The following is a 20398-nucleotide window of genomic DNA, read 5'->3' as shown; positions in this document are numbered from 1 at the left end:
TGCATTGGTTCCGAATTTTAAATCCAGGCATACAATAATTCCTAAAACTAGTCTTGCTTCTGGGTTTTAACATTCATTCACAAATAATAGAACACGTTTGAATAAATATATGGCTTAATAACACTTTTGGTCCCCGACTTTTCACGATTTGACTAAAATCGTCCCTCTCATAGTTTATTAGATTTTTGTATCCCTCACTTATTGACGAAGTTGCAAAGCTAGTCTTCCGTCCAAGTTCCATCCATTTCTTAACATTAGATGCTTATGTGGCCAAACTTAAGTGATGTGGCAAGGTGATTGATAGAGAAAAGGATCCCGACCTATAAAAAAACAAAACAAAACTCCCAACCTCTTCTTTTTCTTCTTCTTCTTCCCATCTCAACGCACCATCTTCTACTTTACTGTCACCACCATCGTACCACAACCACAACACCACCATCACTTCATTCTAACCACATCCTCGTCTTCTTCTTCCCCCTCTGAGAATATGTTATTCATGCAACCCATTTATCTTAGATTGAACATTTACATCTTACAATACAAAAATTGGGAGTAGAGAGGTGCTCGTTTATGTTGTGGGAGACCCGGTAAGACTTGAAGACCAGAAAAGCCATGCTCATATAAGCTTAAATATTTGCATCTTTTGGTTCTTCGACCTCCATATCTCTAAAGCACAAATAGAGAAGAAGGGGAAGACCCAGAAAGCTTCAATCTCTTCTTTGGATCTGCTCTGTTCTACTTCGATCGATGGAAAACCAATCTATTTTGGGTTTAGGTTTAGGGATCAATGTGGTTATGGGTTTGGAAAACCCACCGATTGAATTGGTTACGGCGAAGGAGGACGCACGACAATGTGGGTTTCAGATTGGGTGTTGTAGGGCGAAAATGGCGGTTCGGGTGGTGGTCGCGACGATGGTTTTGGAAAGTGATGGTGATGATGATGGTGGTGGTGGTGGTGGTGGTGGTGGTGGTGGTGGTGGTGTTGGTTGGTGGCGGCAAGGGTAGTGGTGGTAGCTGTGCCGATAATGATGGCAGCAGAGACGACGGTGGTAGGAGTGGAGTGTGGTGGAGACGGTGGTGATGGAGGCGGTGGCGGTGGTGGGGGTGGTAGTGGTGGCGGTTGATCAATATTTTCATGCATCTTATACATCACACTCTTATCATTGCTTATACATCATCTATAGAGTGAACTAAATAATCCATCATTTTAATGTATAAGAGGGGATTGATGGATAAACTTATACAGTACAACGTTAGTACCAAACAATGGATATATCCATAATATATTATATAAGTTTATATTATCGTGCCTAATACGCGTAAGAGCTCTAAATCTATTTGGTTTGTAGATGAGAAACGAAAGATCATAAAATTGATTTTTCTTTATCATTTTGAAAAGACAATGAATCATACAAATTAGATAACAACAAAGGATAGGATTGATAACATCATATTAAAATGTATGTTACTTAAATGAATGTTCTTCCATCATTAATTTCCTAACAAAAGACGGAACAGCAACAAGATGGATTCACTCATGCAATCATCACCAATGTTACAAGTCCAACTTGACAAATAGGCACTTGATTCAATTTTCCTTTCTGGAGGTGCACAAAAAGACAACTGACTACCCTGAATTTGCATCTTACTGTGCACTTGCATTGCACCCAAATTTTGGTTTAATATGAGACCATAACACTAATTTCTTCTGACTTTGGCAGACAAGATACATAAAGCATCTCATTTGAATGTTCACCATTGTCAAAACTCAAATCATCCAAATTCATAGGCTTCTGAAAAAAATGTAGAAACAAAGAAATAAAACATCAAAGCCCAATGAATAATATTCTTAGAGAAAGTTTATTAATATACGAGACTAGAAAATGAACACACATTTTGCACTTACCTTATTCAATAAGCCACTTATCTCAGATGACACAAAGCAACGCTTGGGTAACTTACATATGGCAAGATTCTCAGGATGAAAATTAGGTGGTAAATACTGTGAAGGATATCTCTGCCATTCCAATACTCTCAAACTACTTGGAAGATGTCTCGGAGCTTGAGAAAAATGAGCATTTTTAATAATAAGTGTCTTGAGGTTTCCCATGTTTTTGAAGCCCTCTCCATCCCAGTATATTTTTCCTTCTTCAGTTGAGGATAAATCCAAGAATATGATTTCAATTTTATCTGTTATCTTCAAACAAAAATGCGCAAATCGACCAGAAGATGTATTGTTAGAACTAAGCACGTAAATTTAAATTTAAGGTATGATATATAGTAAAGAACAATTTGATGTGAGGGTATAATAGTCCAAATGATAAATTAAGATTAAAATGAAATCAAATCATTCATGTAAATCTTACTCACCGTGAAATAACTATATTTGAAAACATGAAGTATTTCTTCAAGGATCCATAACCTACTGCCAGGTGATTTTCGTCGATCAATTTGTTTACCCATATTCCGCATCAAGTCATGTAATGTTAGCTCACCACTTGAACTAATGTTTATGAGAGATTGACGAACCAATGCACTAATGTAATCTGTCGCGCAGTAACCATAATGGGCACAGAGTATATATTGAACCTCGACTAGGGAATACCCTTTGAAGCAACAAGCAATGTCAAGAAAAACACATTTCTCCATAGTCTCCAAACCATCTAAGCTTACTTCTAGTGTTTTTTGGATTTTTTCATCAGGAACCCATTTACCACGTTTTAAGTAAGATTTCCAGTATCCCACATTTCTACTATATAACGTGGAACCTATTACCTTGGATGACAATGGAAGACCTGACGCTAAAGTTACTGAATCAATTAGGACCTCCTTGAACTCTGAAGGGGCTATTTTATTCTTGAAAGCACTATAGGTCAACAAATCAAGGGCTTCTTCATCATTTAACTCACTCACTTCATATATTCTTTCAATCCCATGACTTACTAGCAAATTTTTGTTTCGACTGGTAATGATAACTCTACTACCAGGACCGAACCAATTAGGACTTCCAGCCACAGCCTGCAACTGCTCCAATTTGTCAACATCATCTACAATCAATATAACCTTCTTTCGACAAAGCCTATGTCTTACTTCTGCAATTCGTTCCGACGAACATGTAAGCTTAATACCTTCCTCATGATAATCCTCTCCATGTCTATGATAAAGAAGTCTGTCTTGGAGGTGTTTTAATCCATATTTAATTTGTATTTCTCTCACATTGTGAAGAAAACACACAACTTCAAATTGGCCAGCTATCAAATTATGAACTGCCCGAACAAGTGTTGTTTTTCCTATTCCCCCAATTCCAACGATACCTACCATTTGGACTCCACCATCAGACTCAAGGTCTAAAAGCTTGATTACTTCTTGCACTCGGGACTCCAATCCAACAGGGTTGTCTGCAACATCTAAAAGGACGTATTTAATCTTGTTGAAAACCTCTTCAACTATCTTCCAAATAAACATCTTTTCATAACATTCAATCCTGTCCAGACAATTAAATTTAAATCCGTGTGTGTATGTATTAATTACCATCAAATTGTTTGATATAAGATGAACAAATTAACATGTTAGATATATATATATATAAGAAAAGAGGGGTACCCGAGTTCACCACATTGCCAACCGGGCAAGTTAGCAACTTGCTGCAGAGAAATCGTCCATTTCTTCACTCTATCATCAGTTCCTCTCAGCATTTGCACATCATCGGGATCCACTTGATAAAAAACCGGGTGAAGTTTGTCCCTGAAGTGGTCAAGGATCTTGGAAAGCTTATCTAAGCAAAACGAAGATGATGCATAGTTCTTAGAGAGAACAACGATAGCAATTCTGGAGGTTTGAATTGCCTCCTCAAGTGCTGGTGTGATTTCGTCGACCACCTCAAGATCAGTGAATGTGCGGATTCCCCTGTCGCAAAGAGCTTCGAAGAGAAGGCTAGTGAAAAAAAGGGTATCTTCAGTCCCGCAGCTGAGGAAGATATCGTAGTTCAATCCACGGGTAGACGAGGAAGATGATGGTAGCTGCAGAGCCATGAGAATTGAAGATGTTTAAGAAAAACGAAGTCCCAAATGGAAATTGAAAAAGTAAAGAGATCACAAAACGGCACTAATTAGCAAGGGAGGTAGTAGAGGTAGGTAACTTCCAAACTTTCTAAAGGGTCATTAAAACAACCAAAGTGAGGAAAACAATATAATATGCATTATGCGTACAAAACTTGATCTCTTCTTGATGTCTTTTTCTGGCATAAAATAAAAATAAATAATCCATGGTTGTTGGCATTTCACAAGCATGGCCACGATTGTACTAAAAAATAAAATTGGTCAAATTGTCACCCATGGGCCATGGCCATGTGAAAGTCATATATCTTCCCGTCATCTCCCGTTACAATTACATAATTTTGCATTTTTGCTCAGTTTAATATGTTTTTTATTGTCAAATGGGACTTTTTTTTTTTGGTCAAATGGGACTTAATTAAGGCGTGGGCGGCTAGAGGTGCATTACCAAAGAAGTAAAATACAAAAGGAGAGCACCTATATATGAGAAGTCCATGTGAAAGTCGTCTATAGAAAACGAAGAAAAAAAACTAATACCCCATTTTCAAGTACATAATCAATCGCATTCTTTCACGCAAATTCTACGAAGAACATTTTCATTGTAATTAGGAAAACAAGCTGATCTGATATACAAAAACCAGCTTGTATGCGTCTATTAATGTCTAAGTACAGATTTAACTTCTTTGGTTTGCTTAAACCAAAACATATAAAACACAAGTACAGTCCAGTGAAAATGCATTACTGTTAGTAATATTCTATGATGTGTATTGTTGAAAGGTTTAAACTTTAAACACATGTATCCTCCACTGAAGAAGCAAAATTTCGTTCAGCCTAAAACCTTTATGGGTGACAAAGCTTTCATTAAAAAAAAAAATAGACCAAATAACAAATAAAACAAATAATTTTATTTGTTCACAACCATATGCCCAAGCACAGCAACAAAACCAAAAAAATAAAATTGGTTAAAACAAAAGCTAGACTTACATGTACACCTTTTCTTACATCACAGAAAGGTTTTTCACAAGAGGACACAATCATTCCTCCATAAATGTATTTTATCACTTTACAATCAGGTGAAAACAATAAAATACCTTTACACACATTATTTGCACCATGTAATGTATAAATTAGAGACGTTCTATAGAGTTAATTAACTCAAAACCTTTGGATAGCAAAAGCGGCAGGGAATTCAAACTCAGCCCCTTCCAGAATTCCCGTGTCTTTGGCTTCTAAATTGATTAAGGAGAGCCTGGGCCTAAACATAGAACAAAATTCATCATCTTTGTAAGAATAGAAATGGAATTAAATGTAACTAAAATATGGGACCATACAGAAAAAACCGCACCTTCTCTTTGGCCCTTGGGGTGCCTGACTGTGATAAGGCTACTAATGGTGGAACAGCTCCTTGTTGGAGCACCGTGCTTAAAAATCGGTTACTGTGTAAGCAAAGATGTAGAAGAGCTGCGGCTGCATTCTCCTTTCCTCTTGCTGAACCCAACTCGACAACCTCGACAAGAACGGGTATCCCACCTTCCTGCCCAATTGCATTTCTTCCTTCCGGAATTGTGGCAAGATTTGCTAAAACAGCCACTGCCTTGTCAACCATTCCAGCTGCCGGCTCCATTAGCTCCACAAGGTGCCTCACAGCACCAGCTTGCACAATCCGATTCTTGTTTTCATGAAATATTGACAAATTAAACAAAGCAGTGGCAGCATCTTTCTTTCCCCTTGGGGTTCCGTTTCCTAATAAATCAACTAGTGGTCCAATTGCCCCAGACCTCCCAATGTTAATCTTATTTTCCTCAATCACTGACAAGCTGAAAAGAGTAGCAGCAGAATTTTCTTTGGCTTCTGGGCTCCCAGTCTCAAGCACATGAATCAGGGGTTCAATTGCTCCAGCATTTGCAATAGCAGCTTTGTTGTTGTCATTAATTGATAAGTTGAGAAGTGCAGTAACAGCGTTTTCCTGGATTCTTGTATCAGTGGATTTAAGTAACTCAACTAATAAGCTAATGGCTCCACAGTTTGCAATTGCAATTCGATTATCCATATTGTGCTTTGCAAGAAGGCGGATTTCTACTGTTGCCTCTCTCTGAGTATCAAGATCAGAGCTCCTCAAGCCCTCAACTAAACCCCGAACCTGGGCTTCAATTCCAGAAAGATCAGCTCTTGTTTCAATGGCAGAAGAAGATATTATCCTAGGCCCAAGTCTTTCTGATGGCCTCCTCCAAATAGCTTGGCTTCGAGACCTTGTCTCCATCAATCGGGGTGGAAATTCAGGTTCTCTATGCACTGATGGCATGGCAGCAACAGTAGAAGCATCTGGCCCTGGACTTAATTCACCGGAAGTTTCTCTGCTGTAGCCAGGACTCGTTGACAGCTGAGAGGCATTGTTGTCATCACCTTGTGTTTCTTGAGGAAAATTTGCACCAGAAAAAGCACTGGAGTCCGATACAGCTCTAACATGGGTTTGAGATTGTTCAGAGCTAAAGGCAGTGGCCGATTCAATTCTAGATGGTGACATTGATGATTGAACGACTGAATCGATGCTGCTTTCATCTGAGCAAGCAGACCTGTCATCTGAACCTACAAGTGATATTCTTGCAAGACCGTTTACCATGCCACTTAAGGAACCTTCTGAAGTTGAACGGGGATGCACAGGTGATGTTCCCTCTCTGTGGATTCCACCAGAAGAAGTCAAGTTATTACCTGGTGAACTAAAAGAACGAGAACGAGCTGACTCAGGTGAGGATGGTTGGTTGTTCCTGGAATGAGGTAAAACAGGAGATTCTCTGGTTGTACCAGACTCCATATACCCATGAGGGATAGATGGTTGATTCAAATTCGTGGACTTTGTGGGATCAACCAATTTCACATTGTTTGACTCGCACCAGTTTGCAATTAGTGCCTTTACAGTGTAGTTAGGTATTAGGTTCGTGTGAGCCAGGGTCTGATGTGTCTTTGGACAAACAGTAAGGCCAAGAGCAATCCAGTTCTTGATAAAAGCCCGCTCATAAGTTTGCCCTGAGGCCACAATCACCGGATCAGTCATCAATTCCAAAGAAAGAGGACAACAAAAATCAGCAGGTACAGGAACTGGGCTGCAACTCTGGTCTTGCTTGAGCATAACAAGACGCTCATGCAAACGTGTTACAATAGCAATCATTTGATCAATGTATTCAGCTTCTGCAGTCTTTTCAGTTTGTTCAGCATTCTCCTTCAACTTTTCTAGGGCCACAGCCTCAATCAGAACCTCCTGATTAGACCTTAGGCCCAGGCTATCAGCAATTTGTGCCAGGATCTCCGAACTGGGCCCCACACCGTCCAGTTGTTCCGCAATAGCTTCCTTAATGACTGATGAGGTTTCTTCATGACCCAAAAGCTTAAATTTCTGAACACAGTGCTGCAATTTGAAATTGATATCATACATCCTAAGTTTCTTCCCAATAGTGAAATCCAATTGAATCAGAAATCTTGCATTAACAATTTGATTAATAGAATATTTACCTCTAAATGTTCAGAACTCAATTCACCATGAGAACATAGCTGAGAAGCCTTCAGCCACTGTAAAATATTAAGCCCTGAAGTGCAGGTCCTAGATAATAAGGGTTCAACTTGCATAACCTATTGATCAAGAAAGCCGTAGTGAGAACTCCGCACACATTTAATGTGCAAGAATCACACCATGAAACTCCAAAAGATGAGGCCACAACAAAAGGAACAAGTACATGTTATATTCGGCAACAAGATAGAGTTTTGAAGGGCATTCTACTTCTACACCAGGTAGAAACCCAACTCAAGCAAAAACATAAGAACACCGCTCACTTTTAAGCAAATCACATCTCACAAAGTTGTAGACAAAGGTGTTAGAATATTGAAAGAATATAGTGCATATAATTCTATCATAAAATATGGATCTTAATTATCTTTTATAATTCGCATCCATCTTTCTTTATTTCATTAATGTTCCCGTATTTAATTAGGAAAAATAAGGATTAGTGCTTTGTCATCTCTATTAACATCCAACATCATACATTTTCACATCAATATCAAAGTACATTTTCCTCCTTCTATACCTAAAAGACTGAGTGCATTTTTTGGAAACACGGTGGAAAACCATGGTGAGCCAAAATCATGGTAAACACGGTGCATTTTCCCTTAGTTTTTGTGGCTGCCCACCATGATTTTGACTTCACTGTGGTTTCCTACCATGTATCCAAACATGCACTAATTCTATAACTTTCAGCATAATATCAAAGCGATACCATCCCCCATGACATGCCCCATCACTCTTTTGCTATCAAGTTCCCTAAAATCCAAAACTATACAGTAATAATGACACTACCAAGACTAATCTTATAACTTTCAAAATGATATCAAAGCGATACCATCCTCCACATGCCTTGTCTCTTTTTCAATCAAGCTCCCTAAAATTCGGAACTCCATGCTAATAATGTCACTACCTCCATAAATCTTTGCATTGGGCGTGCACAAATTCCGGCCACCTTTTCCTCTCATCTTCTCTCATTATCAGCGGACCTTTCTGCTCCCCAACTTCTCTTGATCCTTAGATCAATGCATCCCATTGCCATGTCCTCCTCCCAACCATCTCCACAGCCTTTACAGCCCTCGGCTTTTGTCCCATATCCTAGAAGCAATCTGGCCCTGAATATCCCACAGGCAATCTAGCCCCATCTATTCCATATGCATTCTGAGTTCGACTATTATACTAGTTACAGTTTAGTACTAATTTTTGTCCCAGTTGAGATTTGGCCCAAATTTTCATCCTAATTGAAGTTTGGCCTCGATATTTGTCCTAGTCGCAATTTGATCCTCCCAACTGATGTCTCAGACGCAGTCTGGCCTCAAACTTTGTCCTACATGCAGTCTAGTCTGGCTTCAAATTCTGACCTATATCCTCACAACCGATGCAATATGGCTCGATCAGTCTCAAATCTCAATTAATATTGTTGGGTTATTTTTCTTTCACAAAGGTTTCATTTGTAAAAGCTTAAAGATTAGTAAACTTTAGCTTTAAGTATTTTTTTGTGGTGGGGGGGGCGGGGCGGTTTTGGGTGTTGAAATATCTAAAAAGTGTCTCCCCAGATCATTATTCTATCATAAAATATGATCTTAGATTATCACTTAGAATTACTTTACATTTTTCCTTAATTTCATTATTTATTGCCTTGTTTAGTTAGGATAAAGAGCCTAGTCTTAGTATGATTTATGAATAAGGTTTAGTACTTTGTTTCTTTAACAACATCCAACATCATCCTTCACATCAATAATATAATTTCATTATTCAAGTATTCCTTTTTCTCTCTACTACCTAAACACTAACCCTGCAACTTTCAACAGAAGGGAACAGCAATCTTTTAGGAAGGAGTGACCTCTGGATATCGATGTGTGTTATGAGGAAAAATGAAATACTATACAGATATCATTTTCATTCGTAAAAAAACTCAAGTATTACTATACCATTAGATTGACCTCTACATCTCAAGTACTTTTTCTTATATGAATAAACAAGAAGCAATCCAATGGTTCTGCACAATTATCGTCTCTTTAATAAGTTCAAATATCACTAAGAACTAACCTATCAATATCTACATGGTTAATTTCATGCATTTGACAAGTTAAATCTGATTCCAACCATCAATCACACAGATTATAGAGGGATTGAGAAGAAACAAAGACATTCTAAAGTAAGCGAAAAATGACAAACGAACTTCTTTGGATATTAAGAAATGTCTTAATTGAACCCAAATATTTGAATGGCGAAGACTCAGTAACATAAGATAATAACAACTGTCAGCAAGACGGCAACCAAAAGGCCATATTCAATGGAAAAGGATTATTTTGAATAAAGGTTGTAACGCTTAGATTTTACAAAGGTAATAGATAAGGAATTTGACCTGTTAATTAAATTTGAAAAAGAAAATACACTTAGTTAAATTGGATGTTATACTTTACGAATCTAACGAGACAGACAATTAATTATGATCACTTTGAAAACTATACAAAGGAGTGGACTAAGTTTCGGCAAGTAAGTAGCAACTCAAAAAATTAATTTCTGGAGATGCTAAATGCAAAGATAACCTATACATTTTCAAGAGAACACAAATATTTATGTTTCCAAAAATGATGATGCAAGACCATGAGCAAAACTAAAAGAATGGTGATGAAATCATGAAATAATAGAATGAAAATTCTTATTAGGAAAATAGAAACTGCTGCAGTTTGAATGCAACAAGCAAGCTACAATGCCATTACATCCATCACAAACACATCTCATTTACCACCACATAATACCATCACCATAATGTCTTTCGAATTATTAGGATCCTGAACCTTTGATTCTCCAAAAGTAAAACTTCTAATTATAAGAAAACAAATGAACTTGAAATTATAATATAGGTGCAAAGCAAACACAAAGCAAAACATTGATTAACTGGGGAGTAAAACACTATCGAGTAATATACAAGAAGGAGAAGAAAAAGGATGATAGAAGAAAGGTGGGGAGAGCAAGAGGAAGACGGAAAACAACAGAATACACCACCGCTATCATAACTATACCCTTCTATACAAAACATCAACACAGCATGATTTTCTCACCAACCACAAAACAATATATTGAAAACATATTTATCCCAAAATTTAATGTGCACATAAAGAAACAAAAAGGATAACCACCCCATAATGGAGGCTCAACTCATTATACACTAAATTAACAACTAAGATAAATAAGCCTTTTATGAGTCAAGAATTTGTGGCACTTACAAAATAAACTTTGCTAGACAATAGGTGCCAATTATCAACATACTCCTTTAATTCATCAACAGTGTGAGCAAGTTCTTCAAACATCTTGCTTAGCACTTCATCAGAAGCGAACTCAGAATTAACAATCGCATCAATGATCGGCTTCAACAACTTAAGTATATCCTCTGCCTTCTGGTAATACTTAGAGACTGGTTCTAAGTTTATATTACCAGAAAATGATAAATGCAAAAATGAGGATATGCTATTAACAAGCACTTTTAACAATGATATCCCCATAGCACCTGTATCAAAATAATTATAATTAATAATAGTAATAATAAAAATGATAATAATAATAACAACAACAACCTGCGCGTAGATCCAATAAAAAAGAATAAAATAGCTAGCAATCTGTAATCCAACACTTCCATTATTCTCATTTAGTTGATACAAAGAAAATTAAGTACAACAGTATTGGATTTAACTTCTCTAAAGTGATAAATACACATTAGAAGAAAAAGTAAGGAGACATAGCCATTGAATGGAAGTCAAGGGTCGATATCATAATCATGTCCAAACAAAGTATACCAAACTGTGAAATTGTTTAAATCTCAACCACCGATTTTTCAGTCAATGGCTACAATAGATCAACTTTTCTTCTATATAGTGAATTCCTCGCTTTAAAGGAGCCAAAAGGAACATGCCAAGGTATGAACTTCATGTACAACAGTTCAATATACAACCAAATATGATACATGTGAATAATATGATCAGCTAGTCGGGCTCCTCTTTCTCACACCCTCCACTGCATGCATGTAAAAACAAAAAGTATATCCTCATAACAAGTTATATTCTAATTCAGAGGCACGAACCCGATAAAATGAAAGCTAATATGAACCAAGAAGTAAATGTTAATTGGAATAGAAGGGTGATGATGGGCATAGAATGCCAACCATGAAACACAAAGGCACCTTTTGGGTCTGACAACAGCTTTATCTATAGGCTAAGATTTGCTAACACATAAACAACAAGCTTGTTGGTATCAGTCTAAAAGAAATAAACTTCATCAAGTACTGCACATCTCATCAATACTCTAAGCCAAAATCCTAATTCCATAATCACGCCAAGGTTAAAAATATCAATGTTCAACTAGGGGGCAATTATATCTGGCAATTCTAAGTTATAGCCCCTTCTAATCCATCAACCCATTATGGGTATGGCAGTGTTGACAATTTCAGAAACTATGTACCAAACATCACAAGCAAATCCAGCTGACATAGGACTGATAATGAAACTTAAAGCTGAACAAGGTCAGCCCATATGACAGCTATATACATGGTAGTAAGTAGTTGACTTACTCTTAAAATACATGCCACATGTAATTTATATTCAAAACACAATGAACAGATTGCATTCTTATATGACACATGTAGATGATAAAAGGAAAATCTCATTAATGTCAAATGCGTAGCCTAGAGCATGAGGCTCAACCTTCCATCAATGTATGACTTGGAGAGGTTGAGGCATATGGAGCCTTTGCTCCTGTACTCTAGAACTCGGCAACTTGTGACAACCAAGTCACTATGCAGCAACCTTGGTGTCAGTTGAAAAAAAATTGACAAGTTTGTAATGTGTTAAAATTGATTATTTGGACCATGTATTAGATCCTTGGGCTGAAGAACAGAAAATTTTAAATACTCATACGGCTCTCAGTCAGGCATCCCTATAAGTAAAAATTAGATTAACAGTTGCTCAGATCTGTCAACCAATCTTCTTCAGGAGATAGCAGTATTTATACTCATCTGGACGCTGGAGTGTTTTCTAGTAAATCCTATTCAGTTTCTAACTTATTCTCCAAATGGTGATGACTTTCTTCTTGCTAATTCCGTTGGGAAGTTCAAGCCCCACTCTCAGTCAATAGTCTCATAGGCTTTTATTCTATCAGACATGCAAAGAAAATGTCGATCTTAGCTTAGTTATGGGATTTCATGTTTGTTTTTCTTTTGTTTCTTTTTCCTTTTCTCTAATGTGCCGTATCCTCCATTCCTATTCTCTCATCCAAATCCAATAATATTCCTTTTATTTCCAAAAAGAAAGACTAAGCTACTTAATACAGGTACAGAAAGGCCAGGGCCCAAGAGCATACAAAGTAATATTTAATAAGCATAGGAGATAAGAAAGGTTATGAACTTTGCACCTTTATGGGATCCTTCTTAGATGCTCGGTTGGAATTTCTTTCTTTTATAAATTAGCTGGTGAGTTTTGGCTCAGAACATATCAATTGCATGTCCAGTCCTTGACTGAACTGCCAATTTTAGGGAGTGACACAACATGCAACTGAAGCTCCGAAGTCCCAATTCCTGATTTGGAAGCACCAATGACATCTTGATTAAAAAAAACATCTTGCCAGATCAGCGGAAGAAACTAGGGGAAAAATTAATATGGGTACTAAATACATATTTACATACAAACTTAAAAAGAAAAAGATATTTCATCTATTTGAGGGGGCTTGCTGAAAAATTTGTCTACCAATCAAGGGGAAACCTACTTTTATGGGTGTGGTTCCTCCCCTACCTCCGGCATTCCCACAAGTGGTTTCCACCTGTGGGCCATGCCCCACTCAGAAAGCCCATCACTTTCATAGTTAGTCTCTTCATCCAGCGTCAATTTTCTAATCAATTAGGTGGATTTATCTTGCTTGGCCTCTTTAGAGGGCACTCCTTGGAGCAACAGTAAGGTTGTTGTCATGTGACTTTGCGGTCACATGTTCGAGCCATGGAATAAGCCTCTTGCAAAAATGCAAGGTTAGGCTGCCTACAATACATTAGATCCACAAAGTTGTGGATCTGGCCTCTCCCTGGACCTTGCACATGGCGGGAGGTTTATAGCACCAAGTCTTCCCCCTTTTATCTTGATTGGGCACTGAACTTTTAGATTAAATATTAAGTAAACTAAGAAAAGCCAGATTGAGTTGCTTTGGAATATCAGTGTAGTTAGAATTGCATAAATTGTACGACTCATATCGCAATTTGATGCCAAATTGATAGATATTGATTCAGATCAAATTGTGACTCATTTTCAACCCTGAATAACAACTAGAATCGTGTGATCGCCTCTGTATTAGAGGAATCAAGATTCGGATATACATCGTGCACGGGTCACACGCTCGGAATGGGGTGAGTTGCAAAACCCGACTATGTGAATTGTACTTTTTTTTGCGGAGAAGAAGAGATGGGTCATGAGGGTGGAGGAAAATGGTGCAACCACTATGGTTGTTGGTGTCGCCGCATAGTGAAACCCACTGCACCCATATGGGGAGGGGAGGGGTGCTGAAGAAGAGAAAGAGTGGGAAAATGCCGCTCCAGGAAGAAGATAGGCGAGGCGAGAAGAGGAAGAGGAGAGGTGAGCTGCCGCTAAACGGGGGAGGTGGAGGGAAAAGAGGAAAGATATTGTTGGCTTTCAAAACACAGAAGCCTTTTGTGTTTAGATTCATATGCAATGACTTGTTTACTTATTTGACTTAAAACGACTAATATTTGTATGTTGAAATGTTACTTTATTTAAAGGTATATTTTATTTGTGCATAATTATTAATCATGTGTATCTTACGATTCATAATGACATTCGATTTGACTCACAATTCAGAAAATAGGTCTTCCGATTCATACTTCAAATCCTGATTTGATAACCTTGCTTTAGATGGTTATTTGACCATGATAGAAGGAAACGATAAGACTTGATAGTACAAGGAACCAAAAATCCTCTTTATAATCCAATGATTGACACAGAACTGGATAAGCTACCTGATAGATTTAACATATATTATTAGTTTCTATATTGAATATGACCAAATTATCTAATTTAATGTCAATTTAAGACCATTTACAACTAAAAAGGAAAGTAACAGAGCATCACAATAAATGCAGAAATCAAATAAGGAGAAAAAAAAGGAAGAGAGCCCGCTACTAAATGCCAGGCTATTCAGAAATCTGAAACGTGACTCACGCTCCTGAGTCGATACCCATTGAATAGTAAAGAATAGTCGCAAGGAGATGGACAAGCAAGATTGCGATTCCAAATTCCCAACTAATAGAGGAAAGGGCACATCTAAAAGCTAAAAGTCAGTCTGAAAAAGAGAGGATACCCTCCACTTCAAGCAGGGTTTCTGTCATTCTGCTCACGACCATGCATCATGTTTCCTTTCCTATCAGATCTTATCCCACACCCTCAAACATAATAGCGATACGACATTATAGAATCATACTACCACACAAATGCACTAAACATCATTTATACGGACAATATCAGTTTCTAATATCCACTCTTTACATGGTGCACTAAACAAAGCATTTGAGATCAATCAGTCTACCTAGAACTCCAAAATCCAAATGCCAGCTGAGTGAATCTAAAGCAGCATGTCTAGGCTGAACTGAACACATCTAAAACTAATTAATCTAAAAGGAAAAAGGAAAAACAGCTTATTATCAAATCAAGTAATGTTTATCAAACCAAAGTTAAGTTTGTTCCGCATAACTTGAAATCAGTTTCGTTGAAACAATCGAAACTCGTAGATCCAAAAAGTGTCACTTGAAACTGGTCCAGCTCAACGAAAACTGAACTTGATTCAAACCACACAAAAAAATCATAACCAGTAACAACACTCCAAACCCTCCTTTAACAAAATTGCAAAAAGGACAAACCACAGTTATAAACTCACACGAGAAAATCAAGGAAAAGAAACTAAGATAAAAACGAAAAGACGAAGATTCAGTTGAAGTCAAAGTTAGCATTTCAATCAAACAAAGGGTTTACCAGTGGAGAGAAAGCTGATGCTGATGCTGCTGCTACCTCCAGCACTCTGTTCGATTCGCTGAGTGATTGAAACGACGAGCAGTGAATGAATGCAGGAAAGGGTTTCTTCTTGGTCTTGTTCTGCTATGTTAGTCTTCTTGCTGGCGAGTGAGAGTGTCAGGGAGCACAGGTGGTGCCGCCGGCAAGAGAGTGGCGGCGGTGGTTGGTTTTCAGGCCGGCGACGGTAGCAAACCACCGGAGGAGGAGTGGGAGCGGGTGATTAGGGCAAGCAGCTCCTTGAAAAGATTGGGAAATTTCGCAGACTCCGTTCAGACGGTGTTTGTTCCTGGTCGCGTTTTCTTTCCTTCCTAAAATATCATTTTCTCGTTACATGAAATTTCGTTTCGAACTTCGTATATTATTTAATTCTAGTAAATTATTCTTTTTTTAGTTGGCTAATTAATTTAATCATATGATTGGATTAATCTAATACCACTACTGTACCAAGGTACTCCCAACCAAAGGCAGAAGAATAATCCACTAAGAGAAAAGTATTTTCTATATGTATACTATATGTATACTATATATCACTACTGTATATGACTAAGAATCAAACACTGATTCATCTCTGCCGCCGATTAGAGGTTTTAACTGCGAGTTGTTAAGTAGAGCATGAAAGTATCTCGTATTTCATAAGTTACATGTTCGAACTTTCACTCATTTATTTAGAGTGAATAAAATGTAAGTATGTTGTAAAATGTGTTTTGAGCCCAATCGCTTTTTGGACAATCGGTTTCTCTACATTGAAACTTTTTTTATTTTGAAACCTTAATTCACTTTTGATAAACTCGTACTACCACATAGAATTTAAAGTACACATAAGGCCTATGTACACATTTCGCTCTAGTGTTAGGATTTTATTTATAAATTTAATTATTAATTCAATACAACTTAATTAATATTTAAAAAAATATATAAATAAGTAAAGGTCATCATGATAGGACAAAAAAGACAAAATAAACTGTTAGTTTAAAAGAAAAAACAAAAACTCAAATGGGAAAAAGTTGACCGACCCAGCCGGTCACACAAGGCCCAACGGTCTGGACCGTTACTGGTTGAACCGGTCAAATTGAAGAAATATTTTTTTCACAAAACTAGCCAAACATATATCATTTCATCTTTTAGAAACCTCTCGCGCTCTTTCTTTCTCTCCTTCGCACAAACCCTAATTTCTGCTCTCCTCCCTCAAATCGCCGCCGCCGGCAGTGGCGCGCCCTACTCTGGTCCTCTCTCCTTCATTATTCATCCTTTCTCTAGTCCTCTCTCCACCCCACCTCACAATTCTTTCTTTTTCTTCATCCTTTCACTGGTCCTCTCTCCACCGCATCGCACCTCCTCTATTATGTTTATGTAGTCTATTTATAGTCCCACATTGCTTAGTCTTAGAGGAGTTTTTTTACTCTTGATATATATAGGAACCTCATTGTAAGCATTATTCACACCAAGAAATATTACTGCCTAGTGTAGTTATGAACGTAGGCACTTCATGGGAGAACCTTTCCTTGAAGGAAAGTGAGTTTTTGCTTGAAGGAAAGTGGATGTTGAGCACCCAAACCAAAGTGTTGAGCACCATCCAGAGTGTTGAGCACCCAAACTAAGGTTCTAAGCATCCGAGCAAACTGTTGAGCACTCAGATGAAGACGCTAAGCACCCAGATGAAGTGTTGAGCACCCAGAAAGTGGTGCTAAGCACCATGTACTCTCATTTTCATATAAAAAGTCATTTTCTCACCAGGTTTTGAGGAGTTCACAAAACGAGAGATTAAAACACAAACCCATCACTTGGGGAAAGGAGAACTCAAAGGAGATCATCAAGGAAGTGCTAGAGGCTAGAGAGAAAGCTTTGGAGCTGAACTCATCGTCGGGGACTGTGATAGATTCGGTTTTTTATTTTTTTTTTCTTCTCTTTTATGATTGTAAAGCTATCCTTAGAAATGGATAGCTAATTTCTCATTTGTTGGGATTAGAACTAGTTGTTTTGATCCTCATGTATGCTCTGTTTGGATGTAAGAGTGAAAATGAAAGGAAGGAATATAAGAGGAAGAAATATAAGAGGAAAGAATATAAGAGAAAAATGAGATGATTTTGAAGTTGTTTGGATTGAGAGAAATAGAATGGAAAATGAAAGGAAAAGTGATAGTGATAAAAGTAAATGTGATGCGTAATTACTATATTATCCTTTGCCTGTAAATCTTTAAAAATAATTCATATCTTATTATTTTTTAATATATATGATTATTTACATTATAATAATGATATATTATTAATTAATGTCTTTAATATATTTTATTTTCACCATATATCAACTCTTTGAAAAGGCCTATAATAACATAAACGAAGAAACAGTTGAAGAAATGAAGGGTGGCGAATGGCGATGCAATATCCTTGGCCATCAAACAAAAAATTTACGTGGGTTGGCCCCAAGTTTTCTTCGCATCTTTGCAAGGAAAACTTACTTGTGGGGTCTATACGTACTTTTCCTGTACTTTTCCATTTTGATCAACTTTTCTTGTACATCCAAACACGAGTGAATAGTGTTTTCCACTTATTTCCAGTCATTTTCACCCGATCCAAACACAGTGGTAATCTATTTCATTTCCTTTCATACAAAATTTATGTTTCTATGTTAAAGAATCAATGGTTTTCTCTTATGCTTTATGTTATATCTTAGGTTGATCCCCTCAGGTATTTTGATTGATTCAAACTTGTGTCGGGAACTCACACGTTCTTGAGTCCGAACAAGAGTTAATCATATGTTTTTTTTCCATGATTCAATGATTTTTACCTTATGCTTCATGCTTGTTTTGGATTGATCACATAGAACATGAGTTTAGATTTAATAGGATGGTGGGAACTAACTATTTAAATCTGAATTAGGTAAAATCATCTAAGGTCTAGGAATATGGTTATATCATTAGTCTATTCAAACATCTATGCTTAATGCTACTCACTATTGTTAATCGATCAAGGGAATGAGGGTTATTATAGCTGAGTTGATAATCTGCTACGCCATGGGGACTGGGTAGTAAGATAAGAAATTGTGGGAGGAATCAATTTCATAGAACAATATTTGTATGTGAATCAATAGGATATATAGAGGTCAAACAACGAAACTCTAATCCCAGCAAAACTATCTACCTTGGTGAATCCAACTCTTTTATCTTCTTTAATTTATTTATGTTTTTATGTTCGTAACCAAACAACAAATCTATTTATAAGCCATCATTTAAGTGTGTTAACTATTGAACGACATAATTATTGCACCTCCTTGTGAATACGACAAAACTCTTTACTATACTACAACTGAGTCTTGAGAGATTAGAAAGTAGAGTGGTAAAACATCTTTCAACAAATTGACGTTGTTGCTAGGGAGGTGTGCCACTACTAATTGCTTCGCAATAGTTTTCATTATTGAATGATTGTGAATAGAGTGTATAGTTTTTGTTTTCAGTTTAACTTTCCTTATTGTTACTAATCTCTTGAGTTAGCTAGCTAGTCCAAGAGGAAAAATAACAAGAAGCTTACCTTCTCAAAATGTATCAATCATCTCATACATACTATCCCCCTGAATAGGATAAGATTTTCAAGCTGAAGGATTCATTGGTGCAATTCATGCAACTGTCCATGATTAACCAAAGGAATACCGAGGCATATATCAAGAACTTGGAGGATCAAATTTGGAAGCTAGCTAATATGGTAGCTGAACATGGAAGAGATATGGTTGAAGCACAAAATGAAGTGGAAGAAAGTGAGGAAGAAGAAGAAAAATTAAAAAAAGAAGAAAGAGATCCAACAATTCACCACTTATCGATTCTTTGAAGCCCTCAGCAGGTAAAACATGAAGAGGATGAGGTAAGAACTGAAGATTTTGATAGCATATCACATCACCAATGCAATGATGAAATTCTTAATGTTGAGCATATAGACTTTGTGTTGGATGATAGGGTTGATGAACATATTACATCAAATTCTTCAAAGACTTGTAAATTTTCAATCATTCATCAGCATGTAAATATCTCGGCATGTGAGTTTTTTTTTTTTTGAACTTGCATGTGAGTTGAATGTAGGTGAATTTAGTTGGATTGTGAAAAGAAAGAAAAATAATGAAATTCGATGGCTTGGAAGGTTTTTTAATAGAAAATTGAGTGAAATCCAAGTCCAGAGGCCTAAGACACTGAAAGAGGTTATATTATAACTCTTGTTTGTGGTCACTATAAAAGTGTTTGCGTCAAACTTATGACATTAAACAAGCGCATCCTGGGAGGCAACCCAGTGTTTTTATTGCTTTTGTTATATTTATATGTTTTCGTGTGTCTTTTGAACTAGGGAAGTGATTTTGTGGAGTTGTGCTTAAAATTGAGTAACTTTGTTCTTCACATGTCTTAATTAGTATTTGAAATGTTTTCATGATATTTGGAAGCATTAGAAATGAAGATTTCAAAATCTAGTTTATGGACTTGTGGAAATGCATGTATTCTTGAGTGGAAATTGGATTTTGTGGTATATTTGCTTGTAATATGTGTTTTAAATTTTGAACAGGTCCAATTTAATATATATCGTGCATATTGCATGATGGAATGTTGGTATGTTGAGCATTGAAGGTTTTGGGTATTGAGGTTGTGAATTTATGAAGGAAAACAAGTCTTTTGTGCAAAAAATCTGCATAATTATGCATAAGTCTTCCAAATTGCATGAATACATTCTTGTTCTGGTGTGTACTTATGTTATTATAGT

At 36.9% G+C, this 20398-nt stretch overlaps 2 protein-coding genes across 7 annotated transcripts; both read right to left on the bottom strand.

Moving 5' to 3' along the window:
* Window positions 1–1364: 1364 nt before the first annotated feature.
* On the bottom strand, window positions 1365–4163 carry LOC130724183 (disease resistance protein Roq1-like). 4 transcript variants are annotated; one of them, XR_009014446.1, is made up of 4 exons: window positions 3604–4163; window positions 2371–3484; window positions 1907–2190; window positions 1365–1793 (listed from the first exon to the last, which is right to left on the bottom strand). XR_009014446.1 is itself a non-coding variant. In XM_057575359.1 (4 exons), exons 1-4 carry the CDS (start codon window positions 4029–4031, stop codon window positions 1680–1682), a joined length of 1944 nt encoding a protein of 647 aa, XP_057431342.1. In that variant the 5' UTR covers window positions 4032–4162; the 3' UTR covers window positions 1365–1679. The 4 variants fall into 4 exon arrangements, 2 of the variants coding, with proteins under 2 accessions (XP_057431342.1, XP_057431341.1); XR_009014447.1 differs by having other exon boundaries at window positions 1365–1790; XM_057575359.1 differs by having other exon boundaries at window positions 1365–1790; window positions 1907–2197; window positions 3604–4162.
* Window positions 4164–4926: 763 nt separating this feature from the next.
* On the bottom strand, window positions 4927–15992 carry LOC130724181 (U-box domain-containing protein 4). Of its 3 annotated transcripts, none has more exons than XM_057575357.1 (6): window positions 15627–15992; window positions 13012–13198; window positions 10836–11116; window positions 7560–7676; window positions 5398–7455; window positions 4927–5307 (listed from the first exon to the last, which is right to left on the bottom strand). In XM_057575357.1, the coding sequence occupies exons 3-6, from the start codon at window positions 11109–11111 to the stop codon at window positions 5248–5250; spliced, it is 2511 nt and encodes an 836-aa protein (XP_057431340.1). In that variant the 5' UTR covers window positions 11112–11116; window positions 13012–13198; window positions 15627–15992; the 3' UTR covers window positions 4927–5247. The 3 variants fall into 3 exon arrangements, with proteins under 3 accessions (XP_057431340.1, XP_057431338.1, XP_057431339.1); XM_057575355.1 differs by having other exon boundaries at window positions 13012–13174; XM_057575356.1 differs by lacking the exon at window positions 13012–13198.
* Window positions 15993–20398: the final 4406 nt, after the last annotated feature.

Source organism: Lotus japonicus, chromosome 6 (assembly GCF_012489685.1).
Source record: "Lotus japonicus ecotype B-129 chromosome 6, LjGifu_v1.2".
NCBI lineage: Eukaryota > Viridiplantae > Streptophyta > Magnoliopsida > Fabales > Fabaceae > Lotus > Lotus japonicus.
This window is presented reverse-complemented; position numbering and strand designations above follow the sequence as displayed.

What these genes read in the sequence shown, in the direction of transcription:
- LOC130724183 (XM_057575358.1), bottom strand. Translation starts at nt 4,031, where the DNA reads ATGGCTCTGCAGCTACCATCATCTTCCTCGTCTACCCGTGGATTGAAC. An exon ending in TGGCAATGTGGTGAACTCGG is followed by an intron (nt 3,485 to 3,603) that starts GTACCCCTCTTT and finishes TTGTCTGGACAG; the next exon opens with GATTGAATGTTATGAAAAGA. An exon ending in TAAGTGGCTTATTGAATAAG is followed by an intron (nt 1,794 to 1,906) that starts GTAAGTGCAAAA and finishes CATTTTTTTCAG; the next exon opens with AAGCCTATGAATTTGGATGA.
- LOC130724181 (XM_057575357.1), bottom strand. Translation starts at nt 11,111, where the DNA reads ATGGGGATATCATTGTTAAAAGTGCTTGTTAATAGCATATCCTCATTT. An exon ending in TGAGTTCTGAACATTTAGAG is followed by an intron (nt 7,456 to 7,559) that starts GTAAATATTCTA and finishes TTCAAATTGCAG; the next exon opens with CACTGTGTTCAGAAATTTAA. An exon ending in CCCCAAGGGCCAAAGAGAAG is followed by an intron (nt 5,308 to 5,397) that starts GTGCGGTTTTTT and finishes TTCTATGTTTAG; the next exon opens with GCCCAGGCTCTCCTTAATCA.